This window comes from Dromiciops gliroides, chromosome 3 (genome assembly GCF_019393635.1).
Source record: "Dromiciops gliroides isolate mDroGli1 chromosome 3, mDroGli1.pri, whole genome shotgun sequence".
NCBI lineage: Eukaryota > Metazoa > Chordata > Mammalia > Microbiotheria > Microbiotheriidae > Dromiciops > Dromiciops gliroides.
Window position 1 is genome coordinate 319,533,687 of NC_057863.1, and position 27,769 is coordinate 319,561,455.

The 27,769-nt window shown below is 36.7% G+C and overlaps 1 protein-coding gene and 1 non-coding gene across 4 annotated transcripts in view; one reads left to right on the forward strand and one right to left on the reverse strand.

Annotated features, from left to right (window-relative positions):
* Positions 1 to 27,769, forward strand: part of NECTIN3 (nectin cell adhesion molecule 3) — a 186,447-nt gene that overhangs the window by 76,549 nt on the left and 82,129 nt on the right. The window contains exons 6-8 of one of the 3 annotated variants that reach the window (XM_043995013.1): positions 2,319 to 2,457; positions 4,611 to 4,695; positions 8,563 to 9,712. In XM_043995013.1, the coding sequence (XP_043850948.1) occupies positions 2,319 to 2,457; positions 4,611 to 4,695; positions 8,563 to 8,598 (260 nt within the window). In that variant the 3' untranslated portion in view covers positions 8,599 to 9,712. Of the gene's footprint in view, positions 1 to 2,318; positions 2,458 to 4,610; positions 4,696 to 7,786; positions 7,944 to 8,562; positions 9,713 to 27,769 lie in introns of those variants that run through there. The other 2 variants (XM_043995014.1, XM_043995012.1) reach the window with 2 other exon arrangements.
* LOC122752221 lies at positions 18,452 to 18,559 on the reverse strand. Its single transcript, XR_006356009.1, has one exon. It is a non-coding gene; the product is annotated as a U6 spliceosomal RNA (small nuclear RNA).

Consider the following 27,769-nt stretch of genomic DNA (forward strand, 5'->3'; position numbering starts at 1 on the left):
TTGAAATATCTCTCAGAAATATACTCCCCCTTCTGTCCTCTAATACTGTGCTGCAGACACCTCATTCATTCTAGGACTATTGTAATAGCCAGCTATTAACCTCAAGTCTTCAGGCTAACCTCCTTCCAGCTGCCGAAGTGGTTTTCTTAGGGCACAGAACCAACCATATCACCTCTCTATTACAGCGACTGCCCGTCATCTCCAGGATCAAATACAAAATCCTGTTTGGCATTCTTTAACAACCAGCCCTCCCCACCACCTTTCTAGTCTTATATCTTATTCCCTGTCACATATTCTTCAGCTCAGTGGCACCTGTCTCCTTGATATTCCATGAACAAGACACTTTATTTCTTGGCTCCAGGTATTTTCTCTGGTTGTTCCCCATACCTGTAATGCTCCCCTTCATTATCTCCACTTTTGGCTTCTCTTTAAGTCCTAACTAAAAGCCCTTTTTCTACAGGAAGCCTTTCCCAACCCCTCTTAATTCTAGTGCCCTTCTTCCTTGAGTGATTTACTTTTTATCCTGTATTTAGCTTGTTTGTTAATATTTGCTTATTGCCTTCAATTTTGAGATTGAGGGCAGGGACTATCTCTTTTTTTTACACTTAACACAGTGCCCGACATGTAATAGATTGTTGTTGTTGTTGTTGTTCTTCTTCTTCTCCTCCTCCTCCTCCTCCTTCCTCTTTCCTCCTTCCTCCTTCCTTCTTCCTCCTTCCTTCTTCTTGGGCAATGAGGGTTAAGTAACTGCCCAGGGTTACACAGCTAGTAAGTGTCAAGTGTCTGAGGCCGGATTTAAACTCAGGGCCTCCTGAATCCAGGGTCCATGCTTTATCCACTGTGCCACCTAGCTGCCCTTTGTAGTAGGTTCTTAGTAAGTGTTTATAGACTATTAAGAGGACCTCCCCCCCCCCCCCCTTTATCTAACCTATTGGTACCTTCCTTGATTTTTAGAAATATACTTAGGTCTCATTGAATCACAGGGTTAAAGTAAAATATTAGTGGCAAATGGCTTTCTCATAATTTCTGAGGCTTTTCAGCTTTCTTTTTAAGCAATGCTCTCTATAGCCATTGTTTCTACTATTTTCTATTCTGACAACTCAACCCATTCTAATCTGACTTCCGGTTCTACTGCTCTACTCCAAGATTATCAACAATTTCTTGATTTCTTTTTTTTTTTCTTTTTTTCCCCAGGGCAATGGCGGGTTAAGTGACTTGCCCAGGGTCACACAGCTAGTGAGTGTCAAGTGTCTGAGGTCATATTTGAACTCAGGTACTCCTGAATCCAGGGCTGGTGCTCTATCTACTGCGCCACCTAGCTGCCCCCAATTTCTTGATTTCTAACATGCCTGAGGCCCTTGAGCAACCTTCATCCTTCTTGACCTCTCTGCAGCATTTGATTCTCTTGACTACCTTTCCTCCCTGACTCTCAGTGACACAGTCTTTCTTCATTCTAGCAGTCTGTTCCTCCTTTCTTCTGCTGCATAATCTTCCATGTTCTATCTTGTACCAGTGGAGCTCCCTTCTAAGGCACTCAGTGATCTCATCAGCTCCCAAGAATTCCATTATCTCTGAAGAATACTCTCAGATCTATATCTCTAGTCCAGAGTCTCTTTTAGCTAAGCTCCAATTCTACATGATCAACTGCCCATTAGATAGCTCTACTGGATGTTGTCCCACTTTAGCTATCTCCAACTCAACCTAGCAAACACATAATTTTTCTCCCTCTTCCTAATACTCCAAATCTTAACTTCTTCCTCTCCGTTTCTGTCAAGGACACCATCTTTCTAGTTATCTGTGTACACAGCCAAGGAGTCTCCTTTGACTCTCCATATTGATTTTGTATTATCCAGTCACCTTCCAAGTCTTGTTGATTATAACTACACAACATTCTTATATCCATCCTTCTTTCTCCAGATGATTGCTACTCTCAGAACTTCATCATCTCTCACTTGGATTATTGTAATTGTTCTGCACATCTTTCCTATAGCCCTCGTGTTTTTTTTTTTTCTCCTAGACCCCCAAATAACTCACGGAGAGAAATTTATCACTATACTTATATCAGACATCATTGTTTGAGAAAAGCAGGGAAATGGTGTGGAGATGGTCTATTGAATGGAAATCATAGGACAATTGATTCAATTGGTATTTCCTGTCTGTAGCCATAAAAAGTGAATCAAAGTTAGGGTCTTTCAGACTTATTTTTGAATATCATACTTAATCTCAAAAATATTTCCTGCATCTTCCAGGCATAAAAAGTATGCATTCGTTATTCCTTGCCAGTTGCCTCAAAAAGCCTAATCTGTGTTGCATTCCAGATGTTCCATTTAAGCAGACCTCTTCCATAGCAGTAGCGGGAGCAGTCATTGGAGCTGTCCTCGCGCTTTTTATCATTGCTATCTTTGTGACTGTGTTGCTGACTCCCCGGAAGAAGAGGCCTTCTTATCTTGACAAAGTGTAGGTATCATTTTTGTATGTTTTCATTGTGAATAGTCAGTATGCATTCAGAAGTTTAATTTTTGTTGTAAGTATAATCCTTAACCATTTGAGGGAAAACAGTAAACTTAAATTTACATATATTTTGGCAGTAAAGACATCTTCATGAGAGGACAATTCAGACTAAATCTTAAGGAAAAAAATAGAGTTTCAAGGGGCCAGTTAAGATGAATGTAATGTATGCATTTTAAATTAAATTGTTTCTTTTACTGTTACAGAAGGTGTACACACTCATGTATTACTGTATATAATAATATTATATAATAGTTATTAATATTGATTGTATTAAATAATGACTATATATAGAGTTATATATTATAATGTATGATATATACATATATGTACAGTGGTTGTGTATATTTAACTTCTAATGTGTGAATGTTTTCTAAAATGTATATGGCTTTAAGTCACAATCATCTTTAGCCTGTTTTGTGTAACAGTTAATATAGCAATCCACTGGGAGCTATTGAAAATCTTTTTAATAGCCTCTTTCTTCAGGAGGAGTTAGATACACAATTTAATTATGGAGTAGACATCTTTTATATTTTAAGAAAAAGAGCAATATAGATTGAGACTCTGGCATATTTGGCTTTCACTGAATATTTTTAAAATTCCTTTTAAATACAGAAACAAACCAAATATAGTTCTGTGTAGAGTGGCATATTGGCAGAAATATAGAGTCAGATTCATATCTTAGTTTTTACTACTTTTAGCTATATGGCCTACAGGTCATTTAACGTTTATTGGCTCATCTGTAAATTAAGAGAGATTAGATAATCCTTAATGTCTTCCAGTCCTTAGATTCTATTCTGTTCTCTACCTTTCTCTGGCAGTGGGTGTTTGGGGTTGGGGGAGAAGTGAAGGAAGAAAAGGGAGAATTTTCTGTTAAAGGGTCTGTAAAATGCCTCATTCAGGCTAGCCCCTATAACATACTTAACTCTTATAAAACCAAAGTCCTTAAGTTTTAGGTAATTTGGTAAGCAGCTTGACTAGATGCTTGACTAGAATGTTTATACTTTATGTATCTGTTGTGGGACCTCGTAATCTTCAGTTTGTCTTATAATAAGGTAACTAGAATCTCAGTAAGGTCTCACATGGAGTCTAAGGAAATTCTTCATTTGCTGTTCTATTGTAAATGAGATTTTTATCATGGTCAGTTTCTTTTCATGCTTGGATAGTTTAAAAGTTTATTCTCTCTGTAATTATCAAATGTTAGTTATTTCTACAAATCTGAAATAATAATCTGAATTTTTGCACATGGTTTTTAAATTTTACTTTAATTCTGTAGTTATTATATATTATCCCATATTTCATGTTTATGTTTTTTTTATGAAGTCCCACATAATTACAACTTCCAACACTTGTATTTTGGAAAAGATTTATGTTTAATTTATTATATGTAATTAGACTGTTACTGGTAGCCTTCAGACATTTTCTCTGTTTGCTTTATTATAATCAATTATTTAAAAATCAAAACTATTCTAATGTTTCAATTAAATAAAGTTTACACAATTATTAAGAGAAATAAACATTTATTTTTATTAGAATATTTGGCTGTTTTCCTCCTATCTTTGAAAGAAAAATTTGTTTCTTTAGGAAGCAGGATTTCCAGGTGCCCAGGGCATTGAGGACCTTTATAGTTGGGTAACAAGTGAAGATATTTTGAATTTTCTGCAAATGTGAAAAGCTTTTTTTTTTTAAGTCAAGATTGAGTATTTTTCTCATCTGGCCACTTAATAAATCTGAAAAATAATTTTAATGATATTGCTTAAGAGAATGTCTTGTATCAAACATATTTAAATGTCATTCATAAAAAGTTATAGCATAGTTTTAAAAAATGAAAGCCTCTGCAAACTTTGGAATGTGTACGTGCTTGTACTTTTGATATTAGCAGCAATATGTGGGTTGATTTGGTTTTGTCTAAGCTCTAATTCAGCTTATTTTCTCAGCTTTGAAGCATAAATGAAAATGAATACTGAATATTAAATATTTCAGACAATTTAAACAGTATCATGGAAATCATATTTAGAATTATAGGGAGCCTCCCCCTCCCCCAACTTTCTTTTTGTTTTCATCAAATGTGGCAGTCATATTGTTTGTTCTTTTTAATGCAGGATCGATCTTCCACCCACACATAAACCACCTCCTGTGTATGAAGAAAGATCCCTCCCTGTGTCTCAAAGTGAAATCACACATCAGGTAGGTTAATGAGCATAACTTAAAAATCACCTCAAATAGAGTGCAAAATACCTACTGCTATGTAAATGGTTTGTTTCTTGATGTTGAATAGTAGTTCTATAGCACTTCATAGCTTGTTCTTTGCTCTGAAAACTGGGGTCTTACAAGCCTCTGTTTCTATTCTTGATGATTAGTGGTATGAGCTTTTCTCTTAGTAGTTGGGGAAAATTTGTTTGAGATGCTTAGAAATACAATTTTGATTTATGGAACATTAATATGGTAAATATGTATATTGGAGTATAAATTTATATATTATTTCCTTTCATAATGATGGGAGATGTACATGATTCAAAATAAAAAATAAATTCACTGAATTTTGTGCTATGTTCATACATTACCTTTGGAAATTTTGGTTCTTAATGTTTATACTGTTAACCTTTAAGAATATTTCCTACCATTTCAGTTTGGGTTTGGCCAAGTTACTTTACTAGAAATTTATTTGGGGGTTGACATGGAAGAGGGAGGAATGGTATTAAGAGGTACTTAGCTGCTTTCCCATTCCTTTGGATTGTTTATTTCCTTCACTGTTTGCTTCCAGAGCCTGGGACCCACTGATAAATTGTAGCTATACTACCTCAGTGAAGTAGGTTTGGGTTTTTTTTAGGGGATTGCTTGACTTGATATATAAATGGTCACTATTCCTTTAGTACAAAGAGAACTTCTATTCCTTACTCTACTTTCCTTGAAGGAGAAAATAAATAAACAGATATAAACAAAGCTAATAATTAGCTAGTGGTGGCGCTAATGGGCAAAGGGAAAAACCCACGTCTCTCCCAATTTTAATCCAGTAACTGAATGGAGGACCTATTAGTGGTAACAGTGAACTTGATAGCAAGTTGGGGAGCCTCACAATAAATAATCAAAGTGTCATGTGGTTAATTAGCAATTAGATCATTTTGGAGCTGAGAATTTTAGGAAGAGATAAAGAAATTTTAATAGGTAGGAAAGAAGCATTCAGGATATGGCATAAGCAAAAGTGTAGCAGTAGATAATAGTATATAATACTATATGTAGGGAATAGCAAGCTTGCATGTTTTAAGGGAGAGGTTTCCTGTATAGTAGAATAGTAAAAGGGAAATGAGAGAAAGATATTGGCAAGAGAAGATATGCTTCATGGTGCTATGAAAGGACTTCAAAGACATTGGAGTCTTGGTTATGTTGCCAACCATCCCTCTGACCTTGGTCATATTGCTTTACCTTTCCGGGTCCAAGGTTCCTTCTGGCTTTAAAACACTGACTATGAAATATTGTACTGAGTGTTAAGGTATTGACTTATCCTCTCCAGGAGTGTCTCAACTTGAGTGGTGGATGAAATAATTCCTAAGCCGGTAAAACATTTGGACATTCTTGATACTAAATTAGTAATCAACTTGTAAGATAAGGTATTATGATTCATATATTATAATCTAGTTGTAGAATAATTATATGGTTATTTGTATTTTAAATTAGTGTTGCATATCAAAATGCAAAATACATAGTTAACTGCCTTTTATCTTGCCAGTTTCCAAGAGATCTGTAAGATCATGTAATTATCACCTAGTTATTTTATTTCAGTAGTCATTGCATATAATGTGTTATGTTTATCTGCTGTGATAATCCTTGTGATACCTATCAGAAATGGTTAGAAAAGTGCTTCTTTTCCTGGTGAAGAAAGGACGCATGACAAAAGAAAGATGCTGATTATCACTTCTGGTACTTGTTCTCAGAACCAGGCCTCAAGTCCAAGGACACAATACTAGGCCACATCAAGTACTAGATAGAGCTCTTTTAGGAAATGATCTTTTTCCAGGTCTCAACTACTGTTACTGCTGTTAAAGAGGTAACGCTTACTTATTCAGCCACTAATAATTTCCCTGGGGAAAACAGCAGCAAAATTAAGTCTTCTATCTCCATTTAATTACACATCTTAGCAACCAGTACTAGGAGACATTCCTGTCTTGTTACTAGTGACTCAGGAGCCCTAAGGTGCCTAAACCATTCCAGGTGCCTTCCATTGGTTGGTATTATGTAGAAGAAATTGTTCTTAGTGAGTATCGTCTGTTAGGAAATACCAGTTCTACTAGTTTTGAGATAAAATATTCTGACACTAATAGTGACAACTATATCAGGGATGTTTAAATAGGCCTATCTCCTAATATGGAGATAATGTTTTGATAATTCAAGATCAGTAATTTCATTCATGTGAGTGTACATCCTTCACTGAGGCAGGTTTCTGCTCCACTTTCAAACGTTTACATGCACACACTAATTTGGTAGACTCTTGTATATATCTTGATCACAACCTATTCTTTATTTTTAGTTAAATTATACCTGTGCTCTGTGCATAGTTGAAAAGTCCTAACTGTTGGGGTTAGATTGATGTAGATTATTTTATTTTTATGACTACATAACACTTTAGTGGATCCATAATTCCAGTAGTAGATCCTTTTCCCCTACCCTTAAAGGTCACAACCCATCCACTCTCATTCTATAATCTTTAGAGTACAGAATGAGATTCTCCACCCCCCCCCTTTTCTAGACATGGCCATGCAGAAACCTGAATTGTTTCACTGTGCACATTTGTAACAGGGGTATGGTTTTATTTCTCTTGATTTCTTGATGGGACAAGGTGGGTTGACAGGAAAGTAGTGAGAAAAGAAGATAGATCTTCATGAAAATAACATTTAATTAGAAAAATTCTCCATGGTTTTTTTCTGTAAAGCTTCCAAAGAGAATTTTCTTACTGTGCTGTAGTCCATCATTTGAGTCTATAACATTTAGACTATACTACTTTTCACACTAAGTACATGGCCAATATACCTCCCTTTCCAGTAATTTATATCTTTAATTATGTCCTTTTTTGGTCATTTTTCTCAGTTCAGTCATTGGTAATGCTTGATCCTATTTTTAAGTTACTTCCATCTTTCTATTTCTGTTTGATTCTGTTTGACTCTTTGGTCAAAATTAGTGCTCCATGATTTGTCACCAAGTAGAATAACAGGGAGACTTATCCAATCAGCTGTGATATCATCAATCATTCATGGCATAACCATTTTCTTTTCTGTTTATACAGGTAATCATTGGTAATTTGCTACAGCCTACCTAGGCCCATTTTACATTTCTCCATTGCCTTCTATTTCACCTGCAGTAGTGAGGAGAAAATTCATAGTGATTGAAAATATCACAAATGGTACTATTATAAAAAACATATATACAGAAGATAAAAAATGACTTAATGCCTTCTTTTGTCATATGGGAAGGGAATAATCAGGTTTTCACAAACTTTTCTATAGATGATCACATTTTAAAAATTAGATAGTTGATTCAAAAGTGTAGTAAGGACAAGATCATACTTTGCTAATGTTTGCTAATTCCAAAAAAACTTCTTGACTCAGTAAAGAAGAATGAAACCCTAGGGGCTTTCTTTCAATAGAATGTTTCCCTTGCTTGTATTGAAACTATATAAGATTACCTGATTGATGCAAAGAGGTCACATCAATGAGAAAACATTGTTCAATGATTTTCCACTTATTTCAAAAAAAGTGGTAAAATAGGAAAACACATGTCACCATCAAAGATGATGTCCTCTGAAAAATATTGGTGTTTAAAAGATGGGAAGATGTGCTATGTTGACAGAAAGCTATTTGGAATTACCAAAATCATTGCATAGTTTTCCAAATGTGGCCCAGCATGCTCTCCCAATAACTCTTTGGTTTAATTTATTATGTTTATGTATGTGTGTATGTGTATATGCATAGAGAGAATTTTTGCATAAGTTGTATTATAATAACATTTCCAAAATATATGTAAAATTATACATAAATTTTCTTTCTCTGCATATGTGTGTAGGTATTATACAGTTATACACCCATGTCCCATTACTGATATGTGTCACCAGTAACCTGAATCAACTGCTTTCATATAGTAACACCATTAAATTCATTCAATTATGAGAGTAAACCTACATTAATAAGAAGAAAAAATAAAAAATTGTTAAAAATAGAGCATACAGTTGAAGCAACTCAATCTTGACCAATTCAGACAAGGCATTGATTATGGAAGAGATGTAATAGTGATAGATGGAAGAAAAGACATGGATACTGACTATAACAAATTCATATAGAAATTGAGCAGATATGAATCAGTCAAATAACAAGGAAAACAAAAGATCCAACACCCAAAACTCCCTTAATTGGCAAATACTTGACTTAGGCGTCACTGGTTTAGATTATAAATTGATGATAAAATTTTACAATGAAGAATGCTGTGAACTTATAAGCGATATTATCTCATAATGAAACAATGAAGACTAAATCGAGTTTATTGAAAGCTTGATACTTGACCCAACTCTGCAGAATCATTTCTAAGGCATTTAAGGATAAAAATAGAAAAGGCCCGCAAACAAAAGAAAAATGGAAAGGATTTGCAATGATTTTTATGACTTTTCACCATGAAGGACAGTAGAGCCACCACCCTTGGACTTTGATATTAAAGATCCAAATGAGTTTTTAGGGATGGCCTAAAATTGAAATAAAGCAGCTGAATTAGACCAGATGTCCAAGAAGAAGAAGAAGAAGAAGAAGAAGAAGAGGAAGAGGAAGAAGAAGAGGAAGAGGAAGAAGAAGAGGAAGAAGAAGAGGAAGAGGAAGAAGAAGATGATTATTAATGCTGGAGGCAGCATAATTGTGTGGGCATTAAGGAGTTGATTTACATGGTCTCTGAGGGAAGGAGCGATATGTGTGGATATGTGTGGAAAAGGGTACAGAGTAAAACCTTGGGCCCAATTTCTTTCTTTTTTTTTGGCGAGGCAATTGGGGTTAAGTGACTTGCCCAGGGTCACACAACTAGTACATATCAAGTGTCGGAGGCCGAATTTGAACTCAGGTCTTCCTGAATCCAGGGCTGGTGCTCTATCCACTGTGCCACCTAGCTGCCCTCTTGGGCCCAATTTCTATCAAAATAAGACAACCAAAGAAGCATGAACAATTATAGACAAATTCCTACTATCTCATCCATATTAATTTTTCTGGATCTTTTTTCCGTTGCATTAAAGACATTTTTGATGAATATGTTAGTGAAGATATGCTTTTTTTGTAAGCAATGTTTAAAACTCTTCCAACAAAGTGTCCATATACCTGCGTGTTAAAAAATCCCTTGAAATATCTAACCAATTGTTAAGGGCTAAAATTCTAGCTAGTCTGTCTAAAATATCTAATGAGTGGTCGCCAATAAATTGTAAGCTTTAGCAAGAGTTAGGCTTTTAAGCATTTATTAAGGAAAACAAGAATTTGGTAAAGAGAGAGAAAGGCCTAGATTCCTATCTATTAAACGGAGAGCACATTTCTAGCTCCGCTCTCCGCCAGAGTCCAAAGGAAAGACCCTGAGACCGAGCGCCAGTCTCTTCCTTCCTCCTCCCACTAGCCCGCGTCACTTCCTGACGCCCGGTCTTGCCCTCAAAGACCTTCGCTTCATGGGCAGAACTCTTCTACAGTAAGTCTCCAGCAGGTGGTGTCATTCCAATCGTTACACAATGAGGTTTTGTTCAGTGACTCTTTGATTGTAGAGATTAGGTGAGAAGGAGATGTATGTTCATTAAATATGTTTGTTCCTGTGTTGCAGGATTTTTAATGTAGAGCTCAAGTTAAAAGAGATCTTTATGGATGGGTAAGTTTTCCCTTTGTAGAAGATAGCATGTTGTATCAGCCCTGGAATATCACTTAGCTTCCTTTAAGATACCTCTAACCACTCAAGAATTTGTATTATCCATACTGAAAGCAACAAAAAAAAAATGAAGAATGTTCATTTGTCAAATTGTCATACAGTCTGATGAACAAACAACAGTACTTGTCCACTAGTATACAAACATGAGATATATGAATGGACAATTAGCTAGACCTAGAATTAAATGGGAGAAGATGTATAACAGGTTAGATTACCTAGAAGAAATTGCAAAGCATTTCTCCCAGGAGCCTATTTTTTTAATATCAGTATTTTCCTGGAGTTACTGTTTTTGACTGTGAGAGTCAGAACTCTGTTGAGATATTAAAAATGAATATTGCAGAGTGCCCTGCAAGTGTGAATCTTCTGATGAGTGTGAGCAGGCTGAAACATAAGAAACTTCAAAAAAGTGGAATAATGTCATTTGTATTGTAACGATTGGAATAACGCCACCTGCTGGATACTTACTGTAGAAGAGTTCTGCCCATGAAGCGAAGGTCTTTGAGGGCAAGACCAGGCATCAGGAAGTGACGTGGACGAGTGGGAGGAGGAAGGAAGAGACTGGCGCTCAGGCTCGCTCTCTTTCCTCTGGACTCTGGCGGAGAAGGGAGCTAGAAATGTGCTCTCCCTTTAATAGATAGGAATCTAGGCCTTTTTCTCTCTCTTTACCAAATTCTTATTCTCCTTAATAAATGCTTAAAAGTCTAACTCTTGCTAAAGCTTATAATTTATTGGCGACCACTCATTAGATATTTTAGACAGACTAGCTAGAATTTTAGCCTTAACAGATGGCTGACCACGAAGAGGAAAGCTGAACCTCACTTCTGATCTTCCGGTTGGGTAAGAAATTTCTCCTACCCTTTAAACTGCTAAGTACTGGCGCACTGGCTGTGTTTTCCCTTTAAATTTTTTCGAATGGAACTTTTAAACTCCCTAATTACCCTATTTTTGATTTTAGTCTGTTTAACCAGACAAATGGGAGATAAGATCATGTTAATGCTTTGTTTTTGTGGATTTTCTATTTTTCTTTTTATTTTTGTTAAAAGAGCCAGCAACTTACTCACACAAGGAAATATCTCTCCCTCTCCGAACCATGCTTTTTCAGAGAAACCTGAAGAGATTCCTGCAGCTTTTCCCAGTTCTAACACTAATTGTTGCTCTAATTTTGCATGCCTGGAGGCAATGACCCACCCTCTAGAAGCTTTTAATCCCCTAGCACCTGGAGGCAAAGTGGGGGAAGAGGAATCCAGGCCTGAGTTCAAAATCAAGTCTGATTCAAATTGCTCTGGTCCCTCCCCTCCTCTCCAGACCCCACCCTCTACTCCTCCTATGGCCAAGCCCATTGCTTCCCCTGCCTGGGAAGTCCAGAGATCTGATGCGCATGCTCAACTTTTTCTACCTGCATTTGCAGCTTCAGGCTCAGCCCTTCCCCGGCCTGGCTGTGCTTCTGAGACAACCTTAGAAAACCCTTTAAATTCCAGATATACTCGTTTTGTTCATAATTTTGCTAACCTGCTTTTGTCTTTAATTAGTAATCTTATAAAGCATTTGTATGGTGAAAAGCCCGACAGACAATATAGAGGGGTTAAAGAAGAAAAACTTAAGCTGAATAAGAATGACAATCATCAACATAGTTCAAGACTCTGCTTCTTTTGCCATGGAAGGGTATATATTTTACAGAAATGTAGAAGTAAGCAGCAAGGTATTGATATGAGTATTGGGGATTTTAGATATCGGAATCAAAAGTGTTCTAAATTCACTCAGATTATTAATAGTATCAGTTCAGAGGTTACATAGGATTTCTATGCTATTACATATACATTTTGAAATTAATGGTATGGGTTTATTTTCATAGAGATTTTCATGCTTTTGAGATTGTGTCTTATACCTAGTTTCTAAAACAAGGAGAATATTTGTAAAAGCTTTTTATAGTCATGTGATCAAGTTTATATTTTATAATACTCTTATTGATATTAAGTTCATATTCATTTAGATTTCCTTAGTTTGAATTTCATTGTCTTTTATTGTTCCATGTGTATTTTCTTCTATTCATTTGTCTATCTAATTTTGAAACATTGCAAGATGGTTTTGATTTTATTATACAATGTTAATTCTAGGAGTATTGTGCTCCCATATTCCGAGTTGTTTGTTTTTGTTATTTTTTCTCAACTGATTATTTGATCAAACTCTTTAAAGCATTCCCTGGCAAATTGTTTGCCATGGCAAGTGTAAATTGATTCTAGAAGTATTATTTTTGATAAGCATATTCCAAAAAAAAAAAAAAAGAGGGGAACATTTGTAAAAGTTTTCTTTTTTCAAAAAAAAAAAGTTCTTTGAGATTCTGTTGTGCTTTAACTTGTATTTAAGTATGTTCTGATTTTTCACAAAAGTAATTGTATACTAAGTAAAAAAAAAGGGGTATTATTTGAAATTGTTGCATAATTATATATTGTGTTCTGAGTCAAGATGTATTCACATTTTTTGCAATCATTTATTATCCTCAATTTTAAATCCATATGAGACTTGGATTATGGGAACTTATCATTTAAGACATTAATTGCCTTTATTCTGAGTTATCAGATGCCAGTTGGCCAAGATGCCATCCAATCACAAGAGGAATACATGCAAGAGCAGACACTGAACTGTCACATGAGGGGAGACATGCATGAAGTCAAGGTATGGCCGAGGGAACGGCTTTTGACTAATGTTGAGGTTGGATTCTCTTGGTTTAATATTTTATTTTATTTTTCCCCACAATATTGTACAGATGGCTGGAAGTATTCATCCCACCCATCTCACTTCTACACCTGGCTTCTATGCTCCCTCCTATATGCCTGATGCCATGGACATCTCAATCCCATGCATCTGATTAAGTCTGACTCAGTTTCCTCCAATATGTTCGGTGGCATGGACATATATTCCATCCACCTATTTTAAGCCTGGCATACTGCATGGACAGTACATACTGCTCAAGTGTGGGAATGCTCATATCCCATCATTTCTCTGTTCTTTTATGGTAACCCCCATAATTATCTCAGGTGTCATGATAAATACAGTGTTGAATTTGGCCTTGACACCTGTTACCAATTATATTAGATTTTTTAATTTCTCATAATGGCATGAGGATAATTAGGCAGATGATGCAAAAAGTGATGAAACAAAGATAAAAAATTATTTTTAATAATTAATATCGCAGCAATTGTCTTCTCAATTACCCTCCATAAGGGGGGGACTATAGTAATATTATAATTTTAAAGAATGGTTCAATTTTTGTTTTATTATATGTTTCATGTGTAACAACTAAGATTCTGAATTCCCTTAGACATGTTTTTGAGAACTTTCATTGTTTGATTTGATTATTGACAAAGCTATTTTAAAGTTGTGTTAAGCTCAATTTTGTAGGAAATTTCCTGGCTGATTACCAGCATCCACACATCAACCCCTGAAGAGACTTCCATTCTACGACTACACCTAGAGGACATCTGAGAAAAGACTTTCAGAGACTTTAAATGAACAGTTTTGATTTGTTGTTTTTGTTGTTTTTTTTTTTCTCTTTCTGTTATAATATACACCATCTGTAACATGTATTCTCTGCAGAGGCCCTCCCTTTGCAAGACTAATGTCAAAGCGTCGGTTCATGAGGACAAAAAAAATCGCCCCTCTGGACAAAACTTTCCTCTCTTCCTTTTCTATATTGTTGTTCACATATTATTAGTTAGCAATAGTTATTATATTGTTTTTTACTGTTCCGTCAAGGAAACATTTTGTTTCTTGAGGAACAACAGGGGGGACTGTAACAATTGGAATAACGCCACCTGCTGGATACTTACTGTAGAAGAGTTCTGCCCATGAAGCGAAGGTCTTTGAGGGCAAGACCAGGCATCAGGAAGTGACGTGGACGAGTGGGAGGAGGAAGGAAGAGACTGGCGCTCAGGCTCGCTCTCTTTCCTCTGGACTCTGGCGGAGAAGGGAGCTAGAAATGTGCTCTCCCTTTAATAGATAGGAATCTAGGCCTTTTTCTCTCTCTTTACCAAATTCTTATTCTCCTTAATAAATGCTTAAAAGTCTAACTCTTGCTAAAGCTTATAATTTATTGGCGACCACTCATTAGATATTTTAGACAGACTAGCTAGAATTTTAGCCTTAACAGTATGAACAAAAAATATGATAGACTATGCATGTGGTAAGAGCAAGGTAAATAGATGGATAGCCTAAACTGTCGGAAACTAGTGCCATCAAGAAAAAGCGAAAGCATACATATTATCCATGGAATCGTGAAGAAGGCATATATATGAAGGAGATCCTTCATGATAAACTTTTTTTTTTTTTTTTTTGCAGGGCAATGAGGGGTTAAGTGACTTGCCCAGGGTCACCCAACTACTAAGTGTCAAGTGTCTGAGGCCAGATTTGAACTCAGGTCCTCCTGAATCCAGGGCTGGTGCTTTATCCACTGTGCCACCTAGCTGCCCCTCCTTTGTCTTTCTTTTGGCACTCTCCAGTTTGTTTGTATTCTTCAAATGTGACACCTAGAAGTGAACACAGTACTCTAGAAGTTATCTGACCAGGAGAAAGGTGGAATATATCTCTTGACTTGGACACTAATCCTTTTTAGCTCACTACAATTTTATGATGCATAATCTGAACTGGGCCATCACTGCAACTAGGCAATCCTTGTTCCTCATCATTTTGCTCTTCTACTCACCACAGTGGCCATTCCAACATTTTTATACCTCTTCAAATTTCGAAGCACCCTTCCCTTACCCTCTCAGCTAAGGACTTATACATTATTGAAAAAAGTAAGGCTATTTGCAAAGACTTCCCTCTGCCTCCCTTTCTCTTCTGTTATTGACTTAGATAATCTGTCTTCTCTGACTATTCATTTGGACTATTCATTTTGTAAAGATATGGATCTCCTTGACAAAGCATGCCCTTCTATATGCATCCTTGATTCTATTCCCTCTCCCTTCTCAGGCAAATTATCTTAGATAAATCCTCTCTCATCCCCCATTCTACCCTTCAAATCCCTTCCTATTTACAGTCATTTCCTCTGCTGCCTACAGACATACCCATTCTCCCCAGTCCTTATAAAAACAAACCCAAAACCAAAACCAAAAAACTCTTCATCCTTTCTTTGCCTCCCCTTCTCAGCTAGACTAACACTTCTTTAGTCTCTGTCCTCTGAATGCTAAACCTTCTGAGATCTGGTTTCTGACGACCTTATTCAACTGAAACTGGACTCCAAAGTCACCACTTTGGTGATCCCTTAATTACTTGCCAAATCTAACATTTTGATACTGTAAGTTTTTGTACTGTCAAACACCTTCTCCTGAATATTTTCTCCTCTCTAAGTTTTCAGGGAAAAGCTTTTCTTCTGATCTTTTTCCCACCTGTCTGACCACCCTTTTTCAGTCTTTTTTGCTAGATGTGCAGTTCACGCTTATTAACTGTGGGTCTCCTCCATGGGTCTGTTCTGGGTCCTTTGTTTCTCAATCTTCTCTCGGTGATCTCATCATCTCCTATGGTTAAACACTTTATAGCTTTTCCTATCAAATTTCATCCCATTACTGGCACATACCATTCAAAACCTGTCAAGATCTTTTTGAATCCTTGCTGTCATCCAATATGTTATCCCTCCCAGCTTTGTGCCATCTTCATGTTTGATAGATGTGTCTTCTAGACCTTTAACTAAGTCATTGATAAAAATGTGAAATAGCAGAAGGCCTGACTGGTTCAGAATATAAACTTACTTATAAATTATTAAAGGACAACAATGGAAGTTTATATCAGTATCATCTTGTAAAACATGAAAAAGCAGTAGAGGAAGAAAATATGTTTACAGAAAAGTTGGCAGGAAATCCAGCTAAGAAAGATCATCCAAAGAACATTTCTGGCTGACTAGATAGCAGTAAAACAGACAAAAAATGGAAAACTAGAACTGCCAAATTTGAATTCTAATATCACAGTTCCTATGACTTATTCTAGAAACACGAATTATTTATTACTCTTAGCATGTACCCTGTCAACCAACACCCATACTTGTTCCTAACTCATAAGACGACTCAGTTTGTTTTTCTGCTTGGCATGTCTTACCTCTCCACTTTGCTACCCTCCTTCCTTTAAGGACCATAATAATTTTCTGCCTCTTGTGTAAAAGCCTTCTCTGAGGACATCGGCCATTGATTTCTCCCTTTGTGGCTATGGTAGTCTTTTCTTTTTATAATGTGTGACAAAGTAATGAGACTGATTATCTAGTTTTACTTCTGGAATTCCTCATTGCTTTATAGTCATATTTTATAAGGTCTTGTTCAATAATTGCAGCATTTTTTTCTCACATTGATTGCTAAGCAATGTTGGCCAAAAGCTTTAATGATGTAGTTGTTATGTAGTTATTATAAAAATACAAATAAAATATAGCAGTATTTCAGCAAATTTATTAAAGATTCAGCGAACTGGATTGCAAAAGTGCCTTTAAGTTTTGAAACTTATAAGTGTTCTCCAGTATATCTTTTACTATATCCAGCATGAAGTACATTAATGAGTATATACATGTCAGTACTTGGCAGTTGATTTTTATTCTTTTTGATTATGTCTACCATCAGGCTCATATGTACTATAAAATCTGGGAGATTTTTGGACAAATCAATGATTATAACTCAGGTTGTTGTCTATAGATAGGAAGTCTTATAGCTATAGTGCTTGCAAGCTGATATATAGACCCATTCCCTACACATATCTATGTATATTTTGGCACTTGATGTGAAATTTTTTTTAGAAATTTAATAGAAGCTGTTTGCTCTTCTACCCACATGCACCATGTGCACTTGCCTCCCCTCCATCTCCAGGTAGAGCACTACTTCCTCCTGCTTCAGAGTTCACCATGAATGATTATATTGCTGTCCTTATTATTAACAGTGATTCCAACATGTACAAACTGGGTTTGCCAGTGCTCTTTAGACTGTCTTGCCCTCCACCTGATGAGTGCCAGAGACATCAGGGCACGATAGTGAGTATGGCCCAGAAAGATAGCTACATGGGTGATGAGGCCCAGAGCAAGACAAAATATTCTGGACCAGAAACATCTGACTGAACATGGTTTTGTTACTGAGACAACACGGCACCGTGCTTTATACGATGGGCTCAGTGTAGCTCCTGAAAAATACCCTGTGCTCCTCAAAGAAGCCCCATTGAACTCCAAAGGCAACAGAGCAGAGATGACAGATTATGTTTGAGATCTTCAATACCCCAGCCATATACATTGTCATACAGGCTGTGCTGCCCTGTATTCCTCTGGTTATACCACTGGTATTGCGATGGACTCTGGTCATAGTGTAACCCATGCTATGTCCATGTCAGCCTCCATCTGGTTCTGGCTTTCTGTGACCTCATATACAACCTCATTAAGATCTTGACTGAGAGAGGCTTTATGATCATAGCTGAGAGGGATATTATGAATCAAGGAGAAGCTGTGTTATGTTGCCCTATACTTAAAGCAGGAGATATCTACCACTGCATCTGTGGAATCCACAAAACTACCTTCAACTCAGTAATGAAATGTGATGTTGACATTAGTAAGGATCTGTATGCCAATAGCATATCTTCTGGTTGGTACCACCATGTTCACAGGCATTGCTAATAAGATGCAAAAGGTTACAGCCTTAGCCCATAGCACAATGAAAATAAAGGTCATTGCCCTGCCTGAATGTGACCAACGAAAGAGATGAGATTGATATGATTATATTTATTTATTTATTTTTTGGGCTTGATACAAACATTTAGAAAGTGAACAATAAAGGTGATGAGTAATCTAAGTATGTTGGAGGTAAAAAATCTGAAATTTCTAGAGTGCATTTGTAGGACTCTGGTTTTTTTTTTTTTCTTTCCTGCAGAGCAATGAGGGTTGTGCCAGGGTCACACAGCTAGTAAGTGTCAAGTGTTTGAGACTGGATTTGAACTAGGTCCTCCTGAAATCCAGGGCCAGTGCTTTATCCATTGCACCACTGTCCCCCCTGATGGTACTTTTTTTTTTTTTTTAAATATCACGAATTTGCGTGTCATCCTTGCGCAGGGGCCAATGCTAATCTTCTCTGTATCGTTCAATTTTAGTATGTGTGCTGCCGAAAGCGAGCACCTGATGGTACTTTTTTAAAAAAAGTCATTCCAACTATTGACTTGTTGGTCTTGCCTTATGAAAGGAACTATTTTAACATAAATGAAGATAAAGGAGGAAGATGTGGGGAGGTAGTGCTTACATTGTAAATTATACAATTCTTTGGGTGGGGAAAAACTCTTGTATCTTCGATCTTAATTCTGTCCCTTTTTTTTTTTTTTGTCAGAGTCATAAATGACTTCTTCCTTTCCCACCTTGCCTTCTCCCAACATAGATGTGAATGGTTTTGTTTTTTATAGTCTCCCTTAGGAGTTCCATGAGATTGGGCCAATACTTCATTACTTGGGGGAGTGGAGGAGCTTTTACCTCTATACTGACTTTAAATTCTGTTCAAATAAAAGTACCCATTAAAAAAAACAAAATAGAAATCATGGGGCTTAGTGTCTCGAGCTTATTTTATTATTTTTTGTGGGGTGGGGCATTGAGGGTTAAGTGACTTGCCCAGGATCACACGGCTAGTATGTGTCAAGTGTCTGAGGCCAGATTTGAACTCAGGTCCTCCTGAATCCATGGCCAGTGCTTTATCCATTGTGCCACCTAGCTGCCCCCTTTAAGCTTTTTTTTTTTTTGGTGAGGCAATTGGGGTTAAGTGACTTGCCCAGGGTCACACAGCTAGTAAGTGTGTGTTAAGTGTCTGAGGCCGGATTTGAACTCAGGTACTCCTGACTCCAGGGCCTATGCTCTATCCACTGTGCCACCCAGCTGCCCCTCAAGCTTATTTTTTATGTTAGTCTCGAGCATATTTTGATTTTAGTAAGGGTGCTACAGTGATTCTACTAACTTTCTAAATTTGCATTTTTGAAGCTTTATTTCTCTTGGTATCTTATATTTTTATATCACTTTCATTTCTACACCACTCAACTAGCAAACCATCCATTGTAAGGAAAATTGAAAAAGAAAAAAAATTAAAAAGACAGTTCATCAGGGCAGCTAGGTGGTTGCAGTGGATAGAGCACTGGCCCTGGATTCAGGAGGACCTGAGTTCAAATTTGGCCTCAGACACTTGACACTTAACTAGCTCTGTGACCTTGGGCAAGTCACTTAACCTGAAATGCCTCACCCAAAAATAAAAAAATAAAAAGCAGTTCAGGCAAAGCTATCAAGTGTAATCATTGCATCTGATATTCTACATTCATTCCCAAACTCTGCAAAGAAAGACAGGAGATAGATTTTTCTTAGGGGTTTGTTGTTTGTTTTTTTTGTTTTTGTTTTTTTTATTTTTGAGATCACACATTCCAAAATGAAAGTTTGTATTAGTAAGAAATGTCTGGTGGATGAAATGTTGGTTTGAAAGTCTCAATATTTGTTTTGGTTTTTTTTCTCCAGTCACCCCCGTTGAAGCATGATCCTTAGCTTTTCTTTGTGTCATCAGTTTTGTCTCATGTGAAAGGGGCAACAAAAGGTAGCATTCTATCTCAGTATTTGGATGGAGTAATGAGCTCATGTTTGCAAGTTTAATTGCATTTTTACAGAAGCATTCTTTATAAATTCCTATTAAATATTTAAAACAGAACAGAAAATACTTATTAATCTTCCTGAGATTATTTGAATTGTTTTTGAGTCTAAACTTAATTTCCATTTTTCTTTTTAAATATATCCTAGCTAGTGCCAAACTTTGAAAAAAGTTTTGAAAAAACATGTTAAATTCATAGTGTCATCAAGTTTAATACGTTATTCTCCGTGTTGAAATGAGGGTTTTATTTTTTTCCTAGAACTCTAAAAACAACAAAAAAATGCATACACTTAAAATATTTTAACATGAGTAACTTTATGTTTTGTATTTAATACTGATATTACTCAACATTTCTTTGGAATGTCATTTACCCTCTTATTAAGTTACATTATGGATGAATGAACATTGCAATTTCATAGTTATGACTGTCAGTAAGGAATATGTATTATCAATAATCATTTTGCTGATCAGGGACTATTAACCAAAAAAAAAAAAAAGAATCTTTTCAGTTTCAAACCCAAAATGATATGTTGATTTTGGATGATTTCATTGTGGTTTAAAAAGCTTTGCTCTGGACTTTTCACTCGATGACTAAGAACTGAACTAATCAAGACCGTTCCTTTGGTGTTAACACCAAGTCAGTGAGAAAAAAAAATTAGACATAATTTTGGAAAGTACTTTTGACTTATTTGTTGTTGTTGTTACTGTTTGTTACTTTTTTTTTTTGGTGGGATTAGTGTTCAGATCTGTCTTTGGTGTTTATCTTTGGTATTACTTCTGATACCCATATGTTAAAAGATACTAGTATACTACCATATACTGTATCTCTTCCATGACGTCCTGTTTAAAAATTGCAATTTGTTATGTCATTCAATGAATTATTACCTTGGGTGAGTCGCTGAATTTTGGGAAATTCAAATTTAATGTTTGTCAATGAAGATGATGATGAAAACAGCTTATGGTATCTTATTTATTGCATATCAAATACTGAGTTCCTTGGTGAATTTTTAAGTCAAATTAAACTATTCTTATCACTGATTTTGGTCATGGGAATTTTCCTATACTCTGCCAGTACTCATGGTTTAGCTTTTAATCATTAATCCTATTTGTCTACTTTATTGATGTTGCATATTTCTTAAATTTTAACCATGTTAAGTTCTTAATTTTAACTGGTCTCCTAGTAGTTTCATCTGAATATTATATTACATATTTTAATGCCAAGATCATCGGTGGCTAGGAATTTTGTCTAGAAATTAGGGAGAGCCACTTTTGGTTCATACTGTCTTTGTGGCCTGGGCCAGTCACTTACTGTCTCAGTGCCCTAGGTAACTTTCTTAATTCTATAGAGCAGTTGCTGATTGTGTTAGAGTTTCCTCATTAGAAGTACCCTTTGTCCTTGAAACCCCAACTCCTGTCCAAAAGATGATCTCAGACCACCTGTATACACCAGCAGATACTTGTTTTATAATAACTTACATTTAACAATCTTTTGACATGTTAGTGGTTATAATTTCTCCCTTGTAAATGGAGGAATTACTGAGGCACAAGGCTATGTGATTTTTTTTAATATTATTAAATTGAGCACTTTTGCAACCTAAAGTTTCATCTGCCAAAACTCTCTGTAACTCAGTAGATGATCTTTTGGAGTTTCTTTGGTCAAAAATACCTTGCTGGCTGTCTGGTGATGAGCCTCTCCCAACTTACTCCCTTCTCACTCCTTTCCACTGGCATAGTCTTTAAAAACACAAAGAGACCCCCTGTGATATAGTGAAGCATCAAAGCAATACCTTCAGTTGATAAAGCATATATTAAATGCTGACTATGTGCCAAGCACAGTGCTAAAGACTGTCAATACAGATACAAGCAAGCAAGATAATCATTGCCTTCAAGGAGCTATCATTCTAATGGAAGGAAAAAACAAAAATCTGGCAAGGGGGAGGTGGGTTGGTGGATACTAGTGGCATGTTCTGGAGATGGCTGAAAATGTCATGTTCTAGTAAATATAAGGGGAAAGTGCACTTGTGAGATGTTGGCATCCCAAGGGGTAGAAGGTGATGGGGATAAATTGCTGGGGTGGTGGCATCATGAAGTTCTGTGGGGATCTGCTTCTGGATTACATGAGTTTGAACCTAAAGTTCCTGGCTGCTTCTCCTGTTTTGTGTCTCCTTCCCTCAGCACAAGTCTATAGCCAGCAGCCAAGAGGTTCTGAGAGTGAGTGTTTCCTGCCTGGGTGGTGAAAGGTTTCCTATCAGACCACCCTAGCGTTGGTGGAGAGTCATAATAACCCACATAGTATAATAATGTTTATCCTATATTGCTCTCCTAGACTTTTTTTTTGGTGAGACAATGGGGGGTTAATTGACTTGCCAGGGTCACACAGCTGTAAGTGTCAAGTGTCTGAGGCACAGACTTGAACTCAGGTCCTCCTGAATCCACTGTGCCACCTAGCTGCCCCCTCCTAGACTTTAAAGATGATTCCTTATTCCAACTTGCACCCCAGTCACCCAAAATAGCAAAAATTGTATTTGCTTGGTGTTACAAGTTTTTTGCAGAGGAAAGGGCTCATATCACTGAGTTCAGGTTCCATTATTTGAGATGTAGCCTGAGATGCAAGGACCCTACCTTGCATAAGGAGCTCATGCTCTGGATTCACATGGAGGCTGGATTTATCCTAGAAGTGGCTTCCACCCCAAAAAGGATATTTTCTTGTGCTCTCTTGGCTTGTTATGTGCCTCCAATCCAGGGGTAGAGTTCTAGGGAAAATCTGTAAAACAAAGCTTGATATTGGTCATATCTGTAGTCTCTTTAGACATGGCTAATAGATAGGGTCCCTTCTCAATAAGATGCTTGGGTGCACAAAGTAGGCATCATATGACAGCTGTTTATATAAAAACCACAAAGTGTTTGTTTTCCATATCAACTCCACCCACAGGGGGCAGCTAGGTGGCACAGTGGATGGAGTAAGAGTAACTGGCCCTGGAGTCAGGAGGACCTGAGTTCAAATCCAATTCCAAGACACTAGCTTATGTGGTCTGGGGGCAAGTCACTTAACCCTGTTTCCTTCAAAACATACAGAGCTAATCCAGTCATCTGATGTATAACTTGCACTGGCTCAGATGGCTCTGGAGGAGAGAGTGAGGCTTGTGATGTTGCACCGCCCTCCCTCACTTAAATCCAATTCACTGGCAAGTAAACAAAACACAAGACCCATAAGTATGTATTAACAAATAACCTAAATTATAAAACTATAATCCATCACTATTTTCGTCTATTATTTTTTTTGTGAGAACAGTGGGGTTAAGTGACTTGCCCAGGGTCACACAGCTAGTAGTGTCAAGTGTCTGAAGCCATAGTTGAATTCAGGTCAGTCCTCCGAATCCAGAGCCAGTGCTTTATCCACTGTGCCACCTAGCTGTCCCCATCACTATTATTTTCTACTTGAAAGATAAAGGCATTTTTTCACAAACTGCTGAATAGGTATTTCACTTTCACCTCAGACCTATTCTATCTTATCTGATTGACTCATATGGTCCATATCAATCAGGCATACCAGTCTTTTCATGTTCAGAGCTAATTCAGCTGTTGGTGGTCATTTCCTCAAGAATTGGTTCAGTTCAGGAAGCCACCTTCCCCCCAGGGGTTAGCACACAAATAAGGAACTCTCAATAGGCACTCTCAGGATCACTAGCTGCTATTTAAAGAGGGAAGGAGGTATTTGACTTGTGAGTAAACAGGTTCAGTGACATGATATGCCTTTTGTTAGGAATCAGGAAGACCTGAGTTTGAATCAAGTTTCAGACAGTCAGCAAGTAGTGATCTTGGGGAAGTCATTTATTCTCAGTAGGCCCCAGTTTCCTCAGATAACACATAACCCATATGGGGTCGTGATCCACAGTTTAAGAAGTTTTGGTCTACATGACCTGTAAGACCCCTTTCAGCATTAAATCGTGATCCAATGATCCTATAACTTGGCCCTGGGGGTACAGCTATCATCTGATCCAGAGTATGGGACCAGGTCTCTTGACTCCAAGTCCAATATCATAACAGACTCCCTCTGTGCAGGTTTTACAAAGCATTTTCCTCACAGTAATATTATACAAAGTGTAGTGGGAGGTTTGATTATCCCCATTAGTTGATGGTGCATTTTCTATATGAGTCATTTTTAGATTGGCATGCATGTAGTACTTTGTACTTCACATGAAGAAACTTGTGGCCTGGTCCTGATTATGTCAGGTATTCTTTCTGATTTAATATGTGTATATATCTATGTGTATATGTGTGTATGAGGTTTATTTTTAGGATTTATGAATTTTCTGTAAAGTAGCTTTTACACTGGTTTATTATAATTGAAAGAGTACTACAAGTAATAGTGTGAAAATATCAAGGTGTTAGCCGAAGCAAAATATGAGTATTTTTGTTTCATGGTATTACTTAAAAGTGATAAGCCTACTTTTCAAGGGAAAGCCTTATAGATATGTCTCTCCTTATGACATTTCTCCAATGTTCTTTACTCATTCAGATGACTATAATCATTTTTTGTTACGTTTCTTCCCCCCTTCTAAATGCATGTAGCCCTTATGTAGTGAAGAGACACACTGCTAAGGTCTGGGCTCCACTGGCTGGGTTAGGTGACCTGGGATCAAACAAAGTCAACCACAGAGCATTGTAAAAAGAATGTTAACTGTTACTGTCTTGTACACAGACTGACAAATGTTCATCCTTATCAGATCATAGGACTTAAAACAGGACTTCGTCTAAGAGACCTCAGATTTATATCTCCTTTTCTTCATTTGTAGTAGGTGCTTAATAAAAATTGTGTTGAATTTTATTAATGTAATGTTTCAATTGGTCACTACCAAGATTTGTGACATGAACATTAATGTACAATAAAAATGAACATTTCACCAACAGTGAATTCTCCTTTTTCTTCTGATATTATTCATATGTATAGAAGATCAGATCCCTCCCCTCCCTCCCCCCCCTGCCAGCACGAATGGAACATTCTGATGGTGTATTGATGACATGGTGGTTGCCAGCTTGAAGTTTGAGTTGCATTTTTTTTTTCTCTCACAGAAACAGAAATCTTTCTACATCAGGGGTTATTTAATTGGGGTCCTGTGAACTTAAAAATGTTTTTAATGATTATTTCAATATAACTGATTTCCTTTATAATCCTAAAACTTTAGTATTTTTATTGCCAAAGGGGGTCTGTGATGCAAAAAAGGTTAAGAACCCCTGCCCTATGTGGGTTTGAAATCATTTGCTAAGTCTCTTGAGTAGCCCATATCATATAAATTCATCTGTGACTCTCAAAAACATAATAGCAGTTTTCTTCAAAGCAAGATTTTTTTGACTATTCTATATGTTTATCTAGAATTTAGGTCCTTTTTCCAGGGAGGGGACAGGGGAGGGGGAAGGTAAGATAAATGCAAGTATTACTTCCTTAATTTGACAAAAAACTTTGAACTTAGAGAATTAAACATGCACTAGTTTTTGAGATTATACAGAAGAATCAGTTTTCATTTTTCAAATAAAATATGTGATGTATATAACATTTACTTTTTCCCTAAGGAAGCAAGTAACTTATTGAACTTTTGTAACTTTGAAAATTTACTTTGTACAACCTTATGAAAATAATGATCTCACATAGATAAAAAAAGGCTTTAAAAAACCCATCAGTTACTCAGTGGAAAGAGACACGCTTCACTGCTTCAAAGAAGACATTGGTGCATACTATTTTAAAATTACTTTTCATGGATAAAATAATTAGAATAATTTAGATCTAAAAAATTAAGCCAACCAAAGGAAGACTTAGTATATTTTTGTTATTTTTAAAAGGTACAGGATTTTGAAAGGTTGAGAATTCATTAGGTGAGGGAGAACAAAGTAGAAAATTTTTGGAAAGATGGTTAAAATAGATGATGGAAGGGCAGGTAATAAAAGACTAAGGTCCTAAAAAATTACTCAGGGGAATAAAAAAAGCAAAGAAATAATATATAGTAATGATTAATTCCTTCTCCCACCACAGTCTCTATGGGATATATGAAGCTGGGATATTTCAATTGCTCTTTAGCTCCTAGGGACTCTGAGGGGGAAAAAACTTACTAGATAACTTTAACCAAATAAATTCAATGTAAAAAATGTAAACCAAGCATCTTGTTATGTACTGTAAAACTATGGTACCTAAAGTTTCCTTAGTAAATGAATTGAGACCCTTGGGGAACTTTTTATTCAGTGGAATATGTCCTTCTCCTAGAAATACAATCATAAGGGGGGCAGCTAGGTGCCACAGTGGATAGAGCATCACTGGCCCTGCATTCAGGAGGGCCTGAGTTCAAATCCGGCCTCAGACACTTAACAACTTTCTAGCTGTCTAACCCTGGGCAAGTCACTTAACCCCAATTGCCTCACCAAAAAAAATAAAGAAAGAAATATAATCATAAGTCCAAGAGATCCTTTTAGGTTTTCAAGTCAGATTCTTAAAAAAAAAATACACAAAAGTAGTGACCAAAAACTGATTTCTAGCTCTTGAAATAAAGTCTTTCTATTCAATCTGAAATATTCCCATGGAGATTAGATGAATTAATGCCCCCAAAGCAGTGCCCAGAAGTAGTTAAACAGACTTCCTCAGGATGACAAAATAACTCCCCCCTCAGGGCCAAAGGATACAAATCTTGACTCTCCAGTCTTTTCAACTGGACTTAATATGTCAGGGGTTTTTATTGGCCCTAAACTATCCTGGTTGCTTCTCCACTGGACACTCTCTAGTTTATCGGTGTCCTCCCCAAATGCAATGCCAGAACTGAACATGATACTTAATACGTAGCCTGACCAGAGCAGAATGCAATGAGGTATGATCATTTTCTTACTTTTGAACTTTCTGTATCTCTTAATGGACTCTTTGATCTCTGTAACACACTGTAGACTTAACATTGAGCTTGTAGTAAACTGAAAGTCTCAGATTTTTTTCAGACCACCTGCTATCGAGCCACATCTCTGGTATCTCATCATCTAATACATAAAAAGGTTAATATCTGTGTAACTCCCTCATGCAACTCTGATGGCCCTGTCTTCCTGTTTTGAGAAGCATATTATGATAAAGGCAGCCTGATAGTAAGAGCAAGATTAATGGATTCTGAAGTCAGAAGACATGGGTTCAAATGCTAATTTTGCTAAAACTTTATAACATGGGAAAATTCTTTTATTTATTTTTTTAAGGCAATTGGGATTAAGTGACGTGCCCAGGGTCACACAGCTAGTAAGTGTCATATGTCTGAGACTGGATTTGAACTCAGGTCCTCCTGAATCCAGGGCCCGTGCCTCTATCCACTGCGCCACCTAGCTGCCCGTGGGAAAATTCTTTAACCTCTCTGGGCCTCAGTTCCTAAATCTCAAGGTTCCTTCCAACACAAAATTTTAGGATCATAAGAGTCTTCACCTTCCATCTCACACACACACACACACACACACCACACAACACACACACACACACATCCTACCTATCCCACCCCATCCCCAGCCTACTTTAAAAAAGCAATTAGCAGATTTCTCTAGAGCTTTGAAAGCATCAACTTCACTGCAGATTTAAGTGTGTGTTTGTGTATGAAAACTATATATGCATAAAAATTAATTTTCTTCAAAGAACCTTCCTATATTATAACAAAATCTTTCCTTTAGGAATGTCTTTTCCCATTAAACTTAGGAGTCATTCTAAAGGA